The 19,814-nt window shown below is 39.4% G+C and overlaps 1 protein-coding gene across 15 annotated transcripts in view; it reads left to right on the top strand.

Moving 5' to 3' along the window:
* Positions 1-19,814, top strand: part of ryr3 (ryanodine receptor 3) — a 539,734-nt gene that overhangs the window by 289,298 nt on the left and 230,622 nt on the right. For all 15 annotated transcript variants that reach the window (XM_039741277.1, XM_039741278.1, XM_039741276.1 and 12 more), the window contains 3 exons: positions 11,471-11,744; positions 14,242-14,356; positions 17,321-17,453. In XM_039741277.1, the coding sequence (XP_039597211.1) occupies positions 11,471-11,744; positions 14,242-14,356; positions 17,321-17,453 (522 nt within the window). The remainder of the gene's footprint in view (positions 1-11,470; positions 11,745-14,241; positions 14,357-17,320; positions 17,454-19,814) is intronic.

Genomic DNA, 19,814 nt, shown 5'->3' with positions numbered 1-19,814 from the left:
GGCGGTGGGGGAGATGGGATAGCAGGCTGCATGCTACTTGTGCTGATCAACACATTTGCAAAACAAAAGACGCTGATGGAGAGGTGTGAAGGAATTTAAATTGGGCCAGGATTATGAATTTTTTCATGGGCTTCATGGATTCTAGTGTTAATGAAATTGTTAGAAAATGGCCTGTAATTGACATTAGCAGACATGACCAAGAGATGAATAAGGTGCAAAGCAGAATCAAAATTATGGGACAGTTGAAAAGAGCAAAATAAGGCAAACGTAGTAACACAAATGCTAAACCAAAAGCAGAAGAGCATTCAAATTTAGATAGTCCTAATACTATCTTGGGTTTCTTACATTTAACTACCAACACCATGAAGTTTGTGTTTTGAACTGAGATCCAAAGAAACGTACACCCTCATTTTTCATTAACAAGACATAATATGGGTGCAGCCATAAAAATGAGCCCTAAGTGTTGGCATCTAGAAAACAAAATGGTGTCATTGAAAGTCACCAAACATAATTCTTTACTATTAATACATTTGAAAATAGCAAATATTTAAACAAAATTTGGAAAAAGATGTAGGTGGTACCAATACCAAATCACAACACAGTAATCCTTATTCCCAAACAGCTTCACAACCAATTTAACATCACACCACTTAGATGTATTCATTGAGAAATTACTTGTTGATAACTATTGCTATGAAATCTGGTAGCCTGTTAGATGTTTACTGACCTGGAGTTAAAGTAGGTTGTGTGATGTGTAATTAATCACATAAGATCTTAATGGCAATCCTTATTATTCAACAATTCCAAAATCCCCAATACCACAAGAATTTCAATCCACAAGCTGAATGCTGTTATTCAGAGATGGCACTTTAAGATATTCTCAATTCTAAGGTGCCTATAAATATCAATTGACACTTTAATAACACTCTGAATGATGGAAAAACTGTAAGTTTAAAAATGATGTGGTCCTTTGTTGTCCTTAATTCAGTGCAAAAGTGATTTATTAATACTGCAATGAGTAATGACTATTTTTATTAAACTTTAATGCCAGCTGTCAGCGTTGAATGAACTTTGGATTCCTGTTTGACAACCGATACCAGGTGTGTGCCTGATTTAATCACAGGCTGGTGTTTGATTGAGTAATTTTATAAGAAAGTCATTCTGGAGGACAACTTCTCCAGAACCTTAAGATCTCCTGGACTTTGAAGAAACTACGACATGGGAATAGCATGGAAATTTACATCACATTTTGCTTCCATTCGTTTAAATATCTAGTTCTTTGTATGACTTCTATATTTTTATATGGCCATATTTTTATTGCTATAGTTTTATTATAAATTTATTTGAACCAACTCCAAGGCTCTTTAGATATATTAGTTACATATCTCCCTTTTCTACATGACCTCTGTCAACTTTCTTGTACCAGTTGGGTTCCCTCACTCACAGCCATATCCTTATTTCTTTCATAACCTAATCATCACTAGCAAACCTTTACTAATGAATGGCTTTGTGGTGAAGCAAGGCAGGGGTCTGTGGTGGATCCAGGTGATTGCAGTTTTTCTTTTTTAATAGTATGGCTCAAATTTTGTGAGTTATAGGTGTGTGCTGGAATAAAACCATGCAGCCTTAGAAAGGCCAATGGAAGAATTGGCTGATTGCTCATTCATGTGTGCAAGCACAATCAGTACAGCCATCCTTCATTAATGCTCTGTAGATCGTTTAGCACACTTACACTGACAAAGATATACATTGTCTGAATAGGAAAGGAAAATTGAGAAAGAACAAATTGAGGAAAAGAGAGGAAAGAAGAGCAGAATCACGTGGTTGAGGCAATGTTGGCAGAAAAACGTTAAGTGGTTGAGGATACCCTGCGGTGAAATTAGAGGAAGTCACTGTTGACCTTGGAAGATTGACCTTGTTGAGTGGTCGGAGAAAGGGAGATTGTGGGCTGCAAGAGTCTTGAGGCTAGGACTAGGGACCAGGCTTCGAGTGTCCCAGCGAAAGAAGGTGGCTGAGACGGAAGCCAGTTTGAGGCCCTCATTCACCTGTGTCTCAGCCCTGGTGACTAGACCTCATCGGTGATCAGGGAAGGTGAGAATAATATATAATGAATGCACTGGGAACGAGATGGAAGAGTGAGTTCTGACTTGAATTTTATCCTTGGTTTTAGCTATTTATTTATTTATTTAGTTAGTTTTACTATCTAATGCACTGTTTTATGGATTATTTACTGATGATCTAAATGCACTTTTTGGACACTGCTTGATCATTTTAATAAAATGTAATTTTCACATTTTGCACCGAAAGCTGATTTTGTGTCCTCACTTGCCTTAATTCATACTCGGTAATGACTTTCTCCTGGGAGGAGGAAGATGCCCATGGCTTCAGGCCCCCGGGGCATTGCAGGCTTTTTGTGGTTTCTGATGAGGTAAAATATGTAGGGTTGATGAAAAATTCCCCACCCAGGCTTTGTTATTGATTCCTGTGTATTCACACTCTTGTATGGCCATCTGTTGTCATTATAAACAAGGTTTTCAACAACATTTTTTGATGTTCAACTGTTCTTATTGGTTTGTCCATTTTTCAGTGTTTAACAAATAAAGTCTTGCTGGTTTTCAAATAACAGTGACGATGACTTTACCTGCCGATGGGATAATGTTAAATTTATCCTTTCAAGCATAAGTTAAATAATGCGAGGAAAAGTATGGTAGTGATACATGGCAGAGAAAGTGCAACTTGTAGTAAAGGTGGAAAGACCAGAGATGAGGATAAATATGTATAGTGTCATGGAATGAGAAGATACATGCCAAGGTAAGAGAAATTGTGATGCCCAGGTTGCCCACAACTGGCATAACCTCCTTAAACCTGGAAAACGATAGTCTTGACCATCAATCTGTCTTATTTAAATTAATAAATATTCCAATAAGCACAAGTGCCTTTTTGCAGGAGTTGAAAATAAGTCATCAATAAATAGATAAATAAATTCCAATAAGGGTTAAAATCACCTATAAAACCAAACTAATAAAGTTGGGTTACTTTTCTTTTCCCCCTGCGCTCCAATGCCTTCCTTCTTTATGTATTTGCCCTGTTTACCCATTGGGTCTCCACAATAGGTCTGAGATGCCAGCATGTGCGACCAGCCATTAAAACCGCTTGCAAGTCCCAGTAGCATCTTTCTTAGCCATCTGTAGGTCAATCACTCAAAGCCTTTTGGTTGCTCCTTCTCCATGGGTGTTTAGAAGGAGTTACCTTATCCCATGAGCGGGCCCAATTCTTGATCTCCATTGAACAGACTTATTTGGCCAATCTTACTCTTGTCAACCAAAACTCTCATTGTTGAATTTTATTTCCCACCTATCTTTCCTTTCTCCCGACCTCCCTTTCAAATCTCTTGCCTTATCCTGCTCTGGCATCTTTTGACTCTGGGTGTACCTGACCTGATTGCACCTGCACATTAACAAGCAATTAGATGTCCTCCTCATTGAACAATCCGTGGCCACATGGATTCGGTGCAGCGCACACCAGCACTTTCACCCACTAGCCTGTGTGGAATTGTTTTTATTTTAAAAGCTCTGCCCTTGCTCTGACCCCATCATACTCACTTCACTACAGAAAGGTGGCTTAGGTGATAGGGGCAATAGACTATGGTGGTGTGAGCATGTGGAGCAGGTTTAAAGGAAGCTTGAGTGTAGAGTGGAGGAGATTCTGAGGACCAAGGAGATTGGAAGAAAAAGATCTGGGAGACAACTGCCTAATCGGGGTAAAAATCTGGTATTGGTGGTAATAATGTAAATGCTTGTTGCTGATTCCTGCTCTTGAGGAGGATATTCAGTAAAAGCACATTGTAATTAGGAACCTCTTCCACATTATAGAGAGATGCTACTAATGAAACAAAATTCACTTCCAGGCTGCTTTGGGAATTAGTTATGACTTCTGAGGTGTTACTCATTCACTCTGTCATTATGTAATGTGTTTCATACTGTTCTCTGCCCCAGGTAATCTGTAATGTCTATATTTAATGCAGTGTTCTTAATAGTTCTGTTAAAATTATAGTGCAAGATGTACTAAGTTATGGACACAATACAAAGCAATGAGTAGATTCAACACAAGGATGCCACCTTGTATTTTCTGTCCGCTTCTGTTATTTCATTATGTCATAAGTATCCATGTGTGACATGATCTGTATGGTGCGTTTCATGGTACCTGTGGAGAGATTGTGGAGTTAGAGTTAGTAGCTTACATTACATAGTAATATCAAGGAGTACTCCCTCCCCTCTATGAGCTTCATAGCATGCTTGGTTTATCAGAACAAACTTTATTATCTATCTCACTCTCTCTCTCTATATATATATATATACATTTGACTTACAATTGAAACAAGTTCATTCAAAGAAAAACAAAGCCCTTATCAAGAAATAAATATTTTTAACAAAAACACGTGTCACAATTGTTGGCACCCTTGGAAATTAATGTGAAACAATATAACTGAAGCATGTTTCCCATTTAAATTGGACATTGTTAAGTTGATTGGAGTGTATAGGAACTTTCCAGCTGAAATCAATGACTTGCTGATTAACCAGGATACAAATGTGAGGAGACACAGAACCAGATTTCCTTAGCCAACCATCATCATGTCAAAGAAAAGGGAACACTCAAGCCAAATGAAGGAGAAGTGTGTTGCCCTTCATTACTCAGAGAATGGTTATAAAAATAAATAGCTACTCACCTGAAAAATCCCCATTTCTACAGTTAGGGCAATACTTAAAAAATGGTCATCAACTGGAAATATGATAGACTTGCCTGGACCCAAGTTTATTGTAGTCCCACATACAGTAAGAAGAATGGTAAGAGAGGCAATAATATCTCCATGGATCATTGTTGGGAAATTTCAAGAAAAAGTAAAATCCTGGGGTTATCAAGTCTCCAGAACCACCATCAGACAGCATCTCCATGCCAACAGCCTATTTGGAAGGTATGCCAGAAAAAATCCTTTTCTGTTAGTTATCCACAAATGTAAGTGCCTGGAGTTAGTAAAACTTTACTACAACTTTGACTCGAACCGTGTTCTGTGGTCTGATGAAACAAAAATTGAACTTTTTGGCAATAAGCACGCAAAGTGGGTTTGTTGTAAAAAGAAGGATCTCTATAAATAAAAGAACCCAGTCCCATTATTAAATATGGTTCTGTGCTGTTGTGGGGCTGTTTTTCCTCTAAAGGCCCTGGAAACATTGTTAGGGTACATGGCATCATGGATTCCGTGAAATATCAGGAGATTTTCAATCAAAATCTAGCTGCCTCTGCCAGGAAACTAAAACTGGGTCGTCATTCGATCTTCCAGCAGGATAATGATCCAAAACACGTGATACATGTATTTTTATTAAAAATATTTATTTCTTGATGAAGGCTTTATTTTTCTTTGAATGAACTTGTTATAATTAAAGGTCAGATGTTTCTCATTTTTTCAGTTCAAGATGACGGTTCTTCATCAAACAGTGATTTTTTTCTAACCCTTCTTACTAATTTCTACAAGGGGTGCCAATAATACTGGAGGGCACTGTATATACAGACACACACACAGCCGGGATGCCGAGAAGAACCGAGTGAGCGACTATGCCTCCTCTGGACCACAAGAGGGCAGCCACCCTGGTTGATATGGGGGCCACGGGAATGGAACATGGAAGCTCAACCCTATAGGGGCCCATGGCCCCTGCCAGGGGGTGCCCAGACAACTGAGGAGCCCTGGACGTCAGCACTTCTGCCACACCCAGAGGTGCTGGCAGAAGTATTACCAGGGACACCCGGAGTGTTTCCGGGTGCTCATGCGGCACTTCCGCCACACCAGGAAGTGCCGCAGGAAGCTCATCAGGAGGCACCTGGAGCACATCCGGGTGGCAATAAAAGGGAGTCGGTCATCAGCTGGAGTCGGGTGGAAGAGAACAAAGCACAGAGGAGAGGAGTGCAGGCGGTGAAGGCAGGACTTTTAAGAGGCCCGGACTTGAGGGTGTTTGGTGTTGAGACACTGGATTGTGTGCCGGACATATATATATATATATATATAGGGTGGTCCAGATCTAATTATGCAGTTTTCATTACACTATAACTTATTAACTTTATAATATATATATATATATATATATATATATATATATATATATATATATATATATATATATGTATATATATATATATATATATATATATATATATATATATATATATATATATATATATGTGTGTATATATATATATATATATATATATATATATATATATATATATATAAATAACCATCCATTATCCAATCTGCTATATCCTAACTACAGGGTCACGGGGGTCTGCTGAAGTCAATCCCAGCCAACACAGGGCACAAGGCAGGAAAGAAAACCCCGTAAATATGAATAAACGTGTGTTGATGCTTGAACCATCGGTGTCTGTCTGTCTGTGCCAAGGCTGGTTCCCACAATATACACATACATACCTACATTCATATACATATGTCTGCTTCTATTATTTCATTATGTCATAAGTCTCCCTGTGTCTGCGTGGGTTTCCTCCGGGTACTCTGGTTTCGTTCCACAGTCCAAAGACATCCAGGTTAGGTGCATTGGCGATTCTAAATTGTCCCTAGTGTGTGCTTGGTGTGTGTGTGTGTGTGCCCTGCGGTGGGCTGGCGCCCTGCCTGGGGTTTGTTTCCTGCCTTGCGCCCTGTGTTGGCTGGGATTGGCTCCAGCAGACCCCCGTGACCCTGTAGTTAGGATATAGCGGGTTGGATAATGGATGGATGGATGAATTCTGTTCAGTTCTCGTCTGTTAATAGAAGTGGGTTAAGACTCCATCTGCGAGATGAGTGTGTGGGGCATGATGATTTTAGCTCCAAGATAAGATGCATGGTCGGAAATAACAATAGCTTCGTACTTGCAAGATTTAATCATAGGCAAAAAATTATTATCTATAAAGAAATAATCAGTTCTTGAGTAGCAATGATGCATTGGTGAGTAGAAGGAATATGTTCTTAAGTTTGGGTTTAGAAACCTCCAGGGGTCTGATAGGCTGTGGTCAATTAAAAACTGTGTAATTGTCTTTACAGTGTTAGATGTCATCCCCCCAGTGACAGGAGACCTATCAAAGAGTGGGTTTAAAACACAATAAGGAAGTGCTGACGTCCAGGGCTTCTTCAGCGTTCAGGCGCCCCCTGGCAGTGACCATGGGCCCCTATAGGGATGGGTTTCCATGCTCCGTTCCCGTGGCCCCCATACCAACCAGGGCGGCTGCCCTCTCGTAGTCTGGAGGAGGCATAATTCCTCTCCCGGTTCTTCCAGGCGTCCCGGCAGGGTACCGCCCCCAGCTTCTCACCACAATATACATACTATATACTAGACCTGCCACTCTCGTCTAAGACAAGTTGAATTGCAAGTAATTAATGTAGGCCTTAGCATTAACATTTATATGTTGTTTAGTGTGGGATTTGAAAAAAGTAGTGTTTATGTTTCTGGTACACCATCTGTTGGAATGACAAATAAAATGCATTTTGTTACTAAAAATATTTGTGATGTGCCATCTTTTGCAATAACATAAGACATAGCAACCTGAATGGCACACAGACAGACACATGGATAGTACTTAATACTTCCTTTGTTCCTTTACTTTACCTTTCTTCTCAACTTGCTTTGAGTGAGTGCATAATAGTTGAGTCACAGAGGCCTTCACAGGCAGACAGTATTATATTTTGTATTACGTGTCTCATGCGGTGTGCTGGTGCCCTGCCCAGGGTTTATTTCCTGCCTTGCGCCCTGTGTTGGCTGGGATTGGCACCAACAGACCACCGTGACCCTGTAGTTAGGATATAGCGGGTTGGATAATGGATGGATGGATGGATTACTTGTCTCTGACACACTAGCCAAGGGCAATGCACAAACAAAAATTTAAAACAGAGTAGTAGCCTTGCAATGGCCAATGGGAGCTCAACACACTGTGGGAATCATCAGGTCTGCAGCTCCAGTTTCGTGCTGCATTTCTCATAGCCTTAGCTTCCTCAGCTGTGGTGATTTATAGTGTTTCAGGGAAAGCTCAAATTACCATATGCAGCACATTTTAGGAGGAAAATATATCTATTTGTTTATGGAGCTGAACCATCACCCAGCACCTGTTAACGTCTCTGGGGGGTGTTCAAAAATGTGCCACGTTGCTGATCCTAAATGGTGCTGAGATGGAAATGAGTGACAGTTATTCATCGCTTTGTGGTTCTCCCTTCCTTATAAGTGAAGCTTTTTTTTTCTGTAACATGCTCTTCATGCTGAGCTTGACTTATTTAAATTGAGCAGAGAAAGCTTGAGTTCTTCAGAATGGGTTTGACAGAATGAGTTGAGCGCAGACCAAGTCTTGCTTTAATCTTTGTTTAAAATATTTACAATTGCATGTGCCTTCTCTGTTTAGATTAAAAAAAAGAAACCGCATAAATCAAGTGGCTTTTACATCTCAATAAAATTCAGTAGAAATGACATTCAACAACCACACAAGTATTTAGTCCACCTTTGTTTTATACAGCATTCTCACACTTGCAAAATGATATATACAGTCACTTGAAAGGGTCATTATAAAAGTGGCTTTAAAAAAGAGCCTTGCATAGAAAACGCTATCAGTGTGCATTAAAGTTTAGTATGTCAACCATTGCTGCAAACACTATTAAATCAACATATGGTTGGTTATAATTAGAGTTCCCTTAAAGGAATGGTGGCTCAGAGGCTAATGATCTGCACGGTTATCTGGAAGACAGATGGTTCAAATCCCATTACTGCCAGAAGGGATCCTTGCGCAAGGCCCTTAGCCTGAAAATGGCTCCAGGGGCGATGTACAATGGTTGACCCTGCGCTCTGACTGCCAAAGGTAAATGGGAAAAGACAATTTCCCCTTGGGAATTAATAATATATATCGTATATGCAATATTTTGCGCATTAGGTGGTTATTTTTATATTGAACCTCTCGACTAAACACAGTCTATCTATCTATCTATCTATCTATCTACCTACAGTCATATGAAAAAGTTTGGGAACCCCTCTTAATTCTTTGGATTTTTGTTTATCATTGGCTGAGCTTTCAAAGTAGCAACTTTCTTTTAATGTATGACATGCCTTCTGGAAACAGTAGGACTTCGGCAGTGACATTAAGTTTATTGAATTAACAGAAAATATGCAGTATGCATCATAACTAAATTAGACAGGTGCATAAATTTGGGCACCCCAACAGAGATATTACATCAGTACTTAGTTGAGCCTCCTTTTGCAAATATAACAGCCTCTAGACGCCTCCTATAGCCTTTGATGAGTGTCTGGATTCTGGATGGAGGTATTTTTGACCATTCTTCTATACAAAATCTCTCCAGTTCAGTTAAATGTGATGGCTGCTGGGCATGGACAGCCTGTTTCAAATCATCCCATAGACTTTCGATGATATCCAAGTCGGGACTCAGACGGCCAGTCCAGAACATTGTACTTCTCCCTCTACGTGAATGCCTTTGTAGATTTCGAACTGTGTTTTGGGTCATTGTCTTGTTGGATATCCAACCCCTGCATAACTTCAATTTTATCACTGATGCTTAAACATTATCCTGAAGACTTTGTTAATATCGGGTTGAATTCATTTGACCCTCGACTTTAACAAGGGCCCCAGTCCCTGAACTAGCCACACAGCACGATGGAACCTCCACCAAATTTGACAGAAGGTAGCAGGTGTTTTTCTTGGAATGCTGTGTTCTTCTTCTGCCATGCATGTTATGACTAAATAACTCAATTTTTGCCTCATCAGTCCAAAGCACTTTGTTCCAAAATGAATTGGGCTTGTCTAAATGAGCATTTGCATACAACAAGCGACTCTGTTTGTGGAGTGAGTGCAGAAAGGACTTCTTTCTCATCACCCTGCCACACAGATGTTCTTTGTCCAAATTACACTGAATTGTAGAATGATGTACAGATACACCATCTGCAGCGAGATGTTCTTACAGGTCTTTGGAGATGATCTGTGGGTTGTCTGTATCCATTCTCATAATCCTGCGCTTATGCTGCTCCTGTATTTTTCTTGGCCTGCCAGACCTGCTGGGTTTAACAGCAACTGTGCCTGTGGCCTTCCATTTCCCGATTACATTCCTTATAGTTGAAACTGACAGTTTAAACCTCTGAGATAGCTTTTTGTAGCCTTCCTCTAAACAATGAGACTGAACAATCTTTGTTTTCAGATCTTTTAAGAGTTGCTTTGAGGATCTCATGCTATCACTCTTCAGAGGAGAGTCAAAGGGAAGCACAACTTGCAATTGACCACCTTAAATACCTTTTCTCATGATTGGACACGCCTGTCTATGAAGTTCAAGGCTTAACCAGCTAATCCAACCAATTTGGTGTTGCAAGTAATCAGCATTGAGCAGCTACATGCATTCAAATCAGCAAAATTGCAAGGGGACCCAAATTTTTGCACAGTCAGTTTTTCACATTTGATTTAATTTCATACAACTAAATACTGCTTCACTAAAAATCTTTGTTTGGAAAACACCCCAGTACTCAGATGTTCCTAGGCATATCACTGTTATCTTTTTTGTTGAAAGTAGAGTAAATTATTATGCAGGCTGAGAAGGGTTCCCACTTTGTCTATCTATCTATCTATCTATCTATCTATCTATCTATCTATCTATCTATCTATCTATCTGTCTGTCTGTCTGTCTGTCTGTCTGTCTGTCTGTCGAATGTTTTCACGAGGTACTTCAATTTCTCCATAATGCTTTTTATAGTCAGCATCTGAAAAGAAAGTGCTGTACTTAGTAATAAAAGCAATAGGGGAAAAGTGTCAAACAGGTAAGACTGTAACATCAGAGAAAACCAAATGTTAAAAGTTTAAACATAAAGTCAACTACTAACATCCTTAGAGGAGTGGTACTGAAGTGGTTCTTTAGGTAAACCTGTTTCAGAGATGCTTTACTGTTAGTGAGACTGTTGTAATGAAGACAGATGTACATGCAGTTTTGGCTATATTACTACAAGGTTATGGAGCAAATTCATCTTGATCTAGGTATCTAAATGTCACTTTTTCACTAATTTCCAGAAGGTCCATGAGATATTTGCATCAATAGCAGCTCTAGCTAGTCTGTAGCATATGGCAAAGAATATAATACAGTTAACTAACAAAGAAAGTGATAGCCAGGCATATATTTGGAGTCATTAAGGCCAAGGCTAACTCTGTCCACACTGGTGTCTTGATCATAAAAACTGAAGACCACCTTCTGCAGCCTTGCAGCACTCTCATTTAGAACAAACATGTAAGTGTTTAGAGGTTGGGAGCATGCACTGATGGCGTGTTACAACACACCTCCACACAACGAACCACCATGGTTAAGACCCAAGTGCAGCAAGTGACACCTCAACACCAAGAGTTTAGGTTAATTTAAAACTAAACTTCCATCTTCTTTTTATTTTTTTTTCTTTTGCAGCAACCCTTAAAGAGCTGATATCTCAAACCATGGTCAGCTGGGCACAGGAGTCCCACATCCAGGACCCAGAGCTAGTGCGGGTCATGTTTAGCCTCCTCCGTCGACAGTATGACAGCATTGGTGAGCTTCTGAGAGCCCTGAGGAAGGCTTACTCCATTAGTGCAGTCTCAGTCCAGGACACCATCAACCTTTTGGCTTCACTGGGGCAAATCAGGTCCCTGCTTAGTGTCAGGATGGGAAAAGAGGAGGAGAAGCTGATGATTGATGGATTAGGGTAAGAATCATTTTGTGTTCGTTGTTTTCAGTGGAGGAATTATATGAGTGCACCCTGTGGGTGAGTGGCGTTGCTTTGGATCACAAGGGACAGACATCCCCTTTGGTTTTTCATTGGAGATTCTAGCCTTTACATTCCTCTTTCTCTATTCTTCTTGTTGCCTTTGTTCATCAGACATTCCAGCCTTGTTTTGGAGAACACGACTCACACACATTCTCCCTACAGTTTTCTGTCCTGTGCTGGCCTCTTATACATAGATCATTCACTCCCTCTTGTGGACGCCAGAGACATTACAACCAAGCAGAGGCATGGACACTATACTGGCAGACATCTTATTACTTTATATATATATATAGATAGATAGGTATTTATGCGTGGATGTGATGATTTTTGGAAGAACAATATGAATGTTTAACTTGTCTTATTTACTGGTCTGAATAGTGTTTCAAGGAGGAATTCTTCCTAACTAATGGAACTTTAAATTTAACATGAAACTTCCTTTGAACTTCCTGTTCTTTGTTAACAGATTGTGATTTAGTGCACACTAATTACAAACATATAATGCAACAATGATCAGTTGTTAATAGCCACTGAAACTGCATTTAGTTTAACACATTGCCATCCCACTATATATACCTCCACCACATTCACTCTCACCCCACAACACCCTGAAAACCTTCACATCTTCTTGCCGCATACATTATATTATATTATAGCATAATTTAACATTTTTAATCTAAATCTGCTTAATCCCCTTTAGGGTTGCAAGAGTACAGAGACTCTCAGCATCATTGGGCACAAGATAGAAAACAGCCCTGGCTGCAGGGGTTGGCACTATCACATGACCCACATACACACAGAACTATACAGGGAGCCTATTTGAAATTGCAATTCAACCTAACAGTAATATATTATATTATATTATATTATATTATATTATATTATATTATATTATATTATATTATATTATATTATATTATATTATATTATATTAAAAGGAACACTGGTCAGCACTGCTGCCATATACAGTAGATCCAACTTCCTTGGTTTGAATCTGGCACTTAATTGTTATCCATTTTTGAGTTTGCACATTCTCTTTATGTCTGTATTGGATTTCTTATGTGTACTCTAGTGTTGCCGACACATCCTAAAATCCTGACTATTAGGTTAATTGGTGACTCTAAAATCTAGCAGCTTGAGTAAATGTGATTATGTGTCATCCTGAGATAGACTGCCATCCCTTCCAAGACTGATTCACATCTTGCACCCAGTGTTGCTACGCATAGAATAGGCTCTGGTCTCATATAAACTTGCACAGTATAAGCCAGTTAGGGGATGGATGGATAAATATTACATTTTGTGTGAATTTGTATTGCATTTTTTCCACCATAATAAAAAAAAATAAGTGTGTCTGTTATGGTTGATAGGTCTCTGTCAATCCAATAAATGACACATCAAAAACATTTTTAGTAATAAAATGCATTATGTTTGTCACTTCAAAAGATGGTGCATCACATTCATTAACCATGCTTTTATGAATCCCATACTAAATGACATATAACTGAGACATAGGCAATGCATAGTGCACTTTAAATATTAACACAGTGTAAATTTGATTACTTAGATTTCCACCCATCTTCAACAGGTAGAACAGCTAGCTATATTAAAAACAATTGTGCTCAGTGACAGTTCATAAACTAAAGGTTAATTTACACTGTCTTGTCATCCATTTATTCATTCGTGTTCTTATAACTCATTGATCTGATTCTTTCCCCACAGCAACTTACCCTACCACGAAAACCCACCAGTCAAAGTCATAAACAGATCACAGCATATTGCATTAAAGTATACTTCATTCATTTTTTTTATATAGCGGGTGTTCAGTCATTTGCCACAACTGTCTTACTATGTAACTTAATAGTACTCCAAATACTACGGAGGGAACCATACTGTACATGTAGAGCACTTCAGCAAGGTGTTTACTATGGTAAGGGGCTATATAAAAGCACAAGACTGCTTGCTCAGTTCCTACCTCTGACTCTCCCTGTGACCCTGACAGTTCTCCATATGTAGAAATACAGAAACAACATATAAACCTCCTCAAGATGGTATTCTGTTTGGAAAGACGCCACATAAAAGTATAGTGTTTATTTCCTATGCACAGTGTAACCCCCTAATGATGCTGCAAATGGTATGTTATGAAAACAAATAGAAAGGACATTGAAACTGAGTCAAGATGAAAGGTAATAAGTGAAGCAATTCATTTGTGATGTAATGGTGTGATTAAATGATTAACCAATGAGCAGTTTTTAATTATATTTATTTCTAACTGAAAATAAAATGTGTTGGTAAAGTTGAAAGAGTCAAGGGCTGTGAAGCCTGCCAGCACCTCACTTTTCAACCACTAGCAGCACACAAGCACAAAAAACTTTTATGGCAAAATTCTTCATTTAATTTTGAACTGTACATTGCTAACACACTTTTTTTTCTCTCCCAGGGATATCATGAATAATAAGGTGTTCTACCAGCACCCCAACCTAATGAGAGTATTGGGCATGCATGAAACCGTTATGGAAGTCATGGTGAATGTACTAGGAGGTGACAAATCTCAGGTATTTCTTTGCAGTTGATTTCCTCAGTTCTTTCATCAGACAGAGGCATATTTTGCTTTACACTGTGCACCACTCCTTATTAAAGCTGATCATCTGGCTAGGATGTTTGACATCTCTGGGTCCACGGTTCTTGAAGCTGATTCTCCAATTATTTGTGAACCACTCAGTCTAATGGTGACTGCACAGGTAGTGAACCAACTGAGGGCAGGGAAGGTTGTAGGGATCTGTGGTATCCATGGTGAACTTCTCCAGGCTGGTGGTATGGCTGTCCTCCTAGCATTGCAAGCAACCTTTGCTTCCATTTGGGAGACGGCTATCATCCCAACTAACTGGAAAATGGAACTAGATATCCCTGTCTCTAAATGGAAGGGTGATCACATGAATTGCAGCAACTACAGGGGGATAACACTGCTCTCAGTGCCAGGTAAGGTCTTCTCTATGTTCATCCTCAATAGATGAACTACCAGTGACCAGAATAGTCTGGTTTTATGCCTAAGAAGTCTATCATCAGCCACATCCTGGAACTGAGGGTTCTCATGAAACACAAACGCGAATATCAGCAGTTTCTTTGCAACCTTTTTCAGTTTTCGTAAAGCATATCACTCAGTTGATTGAGTTGCTCTCTGGGACATTTTGAGACTTCGTGGGATCCCCCCGAAGTTGCTGGATGTCATGGCCAGCTGTACACTGTCACTGTGAGTGTTGTGCAGAGTGGAGGCAGAACCTCTGTGTTTTTCCTAGTTGATTATGGGGTTCGTCAGGGGTGTGCTCTGCTCCTGCCCTTTTCAGTGCTTGCATGGATTGGTTGTTGAGCAGGGTCATTGGGTCCATCGGCTGTGGGGGATCTATTGGTGAAGATAGATTCACTGTCCTTGATTTGGCTGACGATGCTGTGATCTTCATGGAGTCAATGGAGGCTCTGATCTGGGTCTCGAGAGACTGAGCGAGGAGTCTGAGTTTCTGGGCTTGCAAGAGTCCTGGATTAAAACCAAAATCCAAGCCTTTAATGACCTCTCCGCAGTGTGTATGTCTACAGAGAGAGTGTTGACCACATCGAGAGGTTTTCTTTCCACAGCAGTGACATTCATGTCTCTGGTGACTCTTTCTATGAAGTCAGTAGATGGTTTGGGAGAGCTTGGGTGATACTGAGGTCACTGGAAGGGGGTGTATGGTGCTCATGATATTTTTGCCAGAGGACGAAGGTCCAAGTCCTGATACTTCGTGTTTTGCTATATTTGTTGTAAGACATGAATACCCTCCAGTGACCTGAGACGAAGACTGGACTCCTTTGGCACTTTGTCTCTTTAGGTAGTTCTTGGGTATTGCTGGTTTTACTTTGTGTCAAGCAAGCAGTTGCTCACAGAGTCCTAAATAAGGCACATTGCCTACAATTGTGAGGGAGCGTCTATTATGACACTACAGCCATGTGGCACAATTGCCCAACGGTGATCCGGCTCACAGGATCCTCATTGTTGAGGACTTGAACAGCTGGACCAGGCCAAGGGTCAGGTCTTTACCTTATTGTCAGTTCATCAACCCATGGTTGTTGCTTCAAGATTAAAAAAAATAGAGATTTTGACCTTTGCTTGGCTTGTTGTGTAACACAAATAAGCAATTTAGTAAGTTACAGTTAGTGCCTGTCTCCAAATGTAAATCAAGAAACTTTGTTCATTACAGGGAATAATAACCTGGAATCATGTGAAAACAAACCCTAGGATAATCGAGTCGAGCAGTGAAGGGCCAACCAGATTTCCAAATCGGTCCTTAACAACTCATGTGGCTTGAGACTAGTAAACTTTTCAAGGCCATCTGCTGCACTGCCATTGTTCCTTTTCCTTTAGTAACACCATTGACTTCAATAGTGAAGCCTCATATAAAGTACTATGTGCAGTTTGGTCTCCATATTACAAAAAAAGGGCATCTGAGCACTAGAGAAAGAGTGACTAGAATAATAAAATATGAGCTATGACTAACAAGAAGGAGGTGAACCTTTTCAGTTTAAGATTGAAATGCAACATGACTGAAGTGTTCAGAATTATGAAAGGGATTAATACAGTGGGCCCCAACACAGACAAAAACCTATCAGTGGTAAACCTTTAACAAATATTTCAAAGTTTTTCTTTTCACTGAAAACTAAAGGCACATCCAAGTAGTGTAGTATACAGTAGGACTTCATGTACTTTCAAAACTTACCCATTGTTATTTTGGAGAAATGAATTAAATGGAATTGAGTCTTGTCAGGCTGAATGGCCTTTTCTAATGTAGTGCCAAGACCAGACACATTTTTTTGGCTGGCTAATGCCATTTTGTTGATTATCTGTTGGGAATAATAACTACCAGACTGGAATAGGACAGCTGCTTTACTAAGTAGACAATACACCCACAGTAAACTACCGTTGACATTTTTTTTAACCTTTCCCTTTTAATTGTTTAATACTGTACATATGGGGTTTTCAAGCTTTGAGGTTTCTTTTATTCTGTTTTGCTATAAAATGAGAGAGCACCTGCTTCTGTCCTCCTTTGTCAATGTACTGTAATTCATTCAGACCTACTGCAGTGAATGCATGGAGATCTTAGTCCAGAGTCCTTACTGTTGTTTGTAATGCTTCAGTGTTCACCATATCCTAAAGGAAAACTGTTCTTTCTCCAGATTTTAGATTAAAATTCTCTACAAAATGAAACTTGGATAGGAGATTATTTTTATCAAAACTGTGATACAAATTATACATGAAATTTACATTAATCTATTTTAAAACTTTTTTTCCAATATGAGAGACTATAAAGTTTATATAAGAATAAGGTACAGGATCCTTTCAGAACAGGCTGCTTTCAGAAATCCCTGGTTATTCCTTTCAGTTACAGATTGCTGAATGGTGAAATGAGCAACTGCCTGTTTATCCACTTACATACATGATTGTGCCATCCAAGACTATTCATCTAACATTGTCATCATCCTTTTGCTAGGAGATTGCTTTTCCAAAGATGGTTGCAAGCTGCTGCCGCTTCTTGTGCTACTTCTGCCGCATTAGTCGCCAGAATCAGAAGTCCATGTTTGACCATTTGAGCTATCTGTTGGAAAACAGCAGTGTTGGACTGGGTAAGTGAGGCACCTGTGATGACATTTATGACTGAGCCAGCGCCAGCTTGACAATGATAAATGGTTTATGGGTATTACAGTGGGGAAGAAACTAACAATTGAAGCAACAAGCGATCTCATTTCATAAACACACTCAAAGGCGTGAAAGTGACTGTTCAACAGCATCTTCTGTATGTTAGGAGGATTAAAATCAATTAGGGAACCCATTAGATCTAAAAGCATAGATATGTGGTAATGAAGAAGTAAGAGCTGCTCAGAAGTCAAATGTGAGTGTGTGTGTGTCTGTGTGTGTGTATACTGTACTTCATATGTTTATATTGTGACTATAGGAGTGTGCTCAACCAACCAAAATGCTAAAATGAGAATGAAATTAATAATGATAATGGAGAGTGCTTAGTTCTTCTTCCTGCTATCAGATCAGAGTACTCTTGGCTTTTTTATTCCGATGAATGACCTGTTGTGATGGCAAATGACTTAAATGAGGGCAGCAAAAAGAAAAAGTCTGAGTCTGTACCTGATTAATAGAAACATTCTTTAATAAATAAAGAGAATTAAAGGAAGTTTCTGTCAATGGAGACCATTTTCTTTTGGTCGTCCTCCACCCCTCTTCTCTGTTGCTCCTGTGTACCCATTTTGTGACTTGAAACTACAAGTCTCCATTGGACCTCCACTGGCTTTCCTAACCTTTGTGGATATTCTTTTTACATAATGGCTGCATGCCCAGCACTTTTAGAGTATTTGTCTTTTTGAGAAAAGAGAAAAGAGTTTTTATCATGTCTCAACCAGGGGTCCTCCCGTGGCTGGTGTTCAAAATTATATTTTATTTCTGTTTTGTTCATTTTTGATTCTTTGATTTATGTTGATTATATGATGTGCATCCTTCTTTATATTTGGTTTTGCATATTTATGTAAGCTGCCTTTGATTTGTTCCATATATTTTGTGAGTGGTCCCCACAAGGGGCAGTTTCATTGTGAATGTACTCCGATGTTGGTGAGTTAATTGTGGTTTTTGCTGTGATTGTGACTTGCTTCATACTCAGTGTTTGACTACATTCCTGAATTACTATCTTGGGACTTCAGCCAGTTCCATTGCTTCTTGCTCCTCGAAGATTATATGTTATTGAAGAGCATTTTATGAGAATAAACTATTTATTTTATAAAGAACTAGTGATTGCCCTCATTGCTTATTGGCATTTTTGGAAGTGCTTATTGATCTCCTAGTTCACAACAGTTGTCATATCGCTGAGTTCCCTGTATTTCACCTAAGACAGCAAAGCAAATTGCACCAATATATACATACATCATAACAATCTCAACACTGAAGGCCTGTTTGTTCCTATAAGTTGTAAATGACTGACCCTGCAATTCCTTCTTTTATTTTGTCACATTTTAATGGGGAGGCTGCTTTATTAAATCTTCAGTAATGTCTGGCACATTCAACCAATGCTTTATCCTTTTGTAACCTGTCCTTATCTCTTTCACTCGTCTTACATCTATAACTCTGTACTGTACTGGAGTGTTGTTTGTTTTATTTTTCCAGAGCAGAATCTTAAAGTTGTCATACAAGGCAGTCTCCTTTAGTCTTCAGATGGGTAGGCTTTCTCTTTTCTGCTCAACTTGACACAATGTTGTCCAGCTCTGTATCTATAATGGCAGAACAGGAGTCATTTTTGATGATTTTGTCACTGCACTGGACAGGTGTTAATATGTGTGACTTTTCTCCTTTAAGTCATTATCCTATAATCCTGCCGCTAATAAGAGTATAATCAATAAGTATTGTCCACTCCAGCTCCTCTTATACCTAAAGGTTGGAAGTTCCGTGTAGGGTTTATACTGAGGCCTCTCCCACTCTACCAAAAACACTTGCCAATCGCAAAGCTGTAGCAAAGTACCTACAGCTAGGACATATCCCATCCAAACATAAGGTGTTGTGCTGCCTGAGAGTTCCCAAGTACATAAGTCACAAACAATTCCACAAATGCCCACTAGTGGGGGAAATCCCATTGAAAACACCAGCTAGTAACACAGAAGGCCACATAGAATCTTTAGAGTTTCACCAATAACAGATGTATTCTTAAAAAAAATTCTCTGAACTAACATGAAGCTCTGTGGGGCACAAAAAAGCAAAAACTTATTGCCAACAAAGGAAGTCCCATGTGAACAAAGTCCCAATACAGATATTCAAAAAATGGTCAAATAATGGAGCAAAAGGGTCAGAAGATCCAAAGGATCAGAAAAAGCACACAGTGCAAACAAACACACTAAAACATTTAAATGTGCCTCAATGTAGTTTGGCATAGCTCCAGCCTTTATAGGGTTCAGGGCAGTATCTTGCAGTGATGAGCAGGTGGCACCACCTCT

Source organism: Polypterus senegalus, chromosome 18, assembly GCF_016835505.1.
Source record: "Polypterus senegalus isolate Bchr_013 chromosome 18, ASM1683550v1, whole genome shotgun sequence".
NCBI classification, from domain to species: Eukaryota; Metazoa; Chordata; class Cladistia; order Polypteriformes; family Polypteridae; genus Polypterus; species Polypterus senegalus.
Note: the sequence above shows the minus strand (reverse complement) of the source record. Positions and strands in the feature narration are given on the sequence as shown.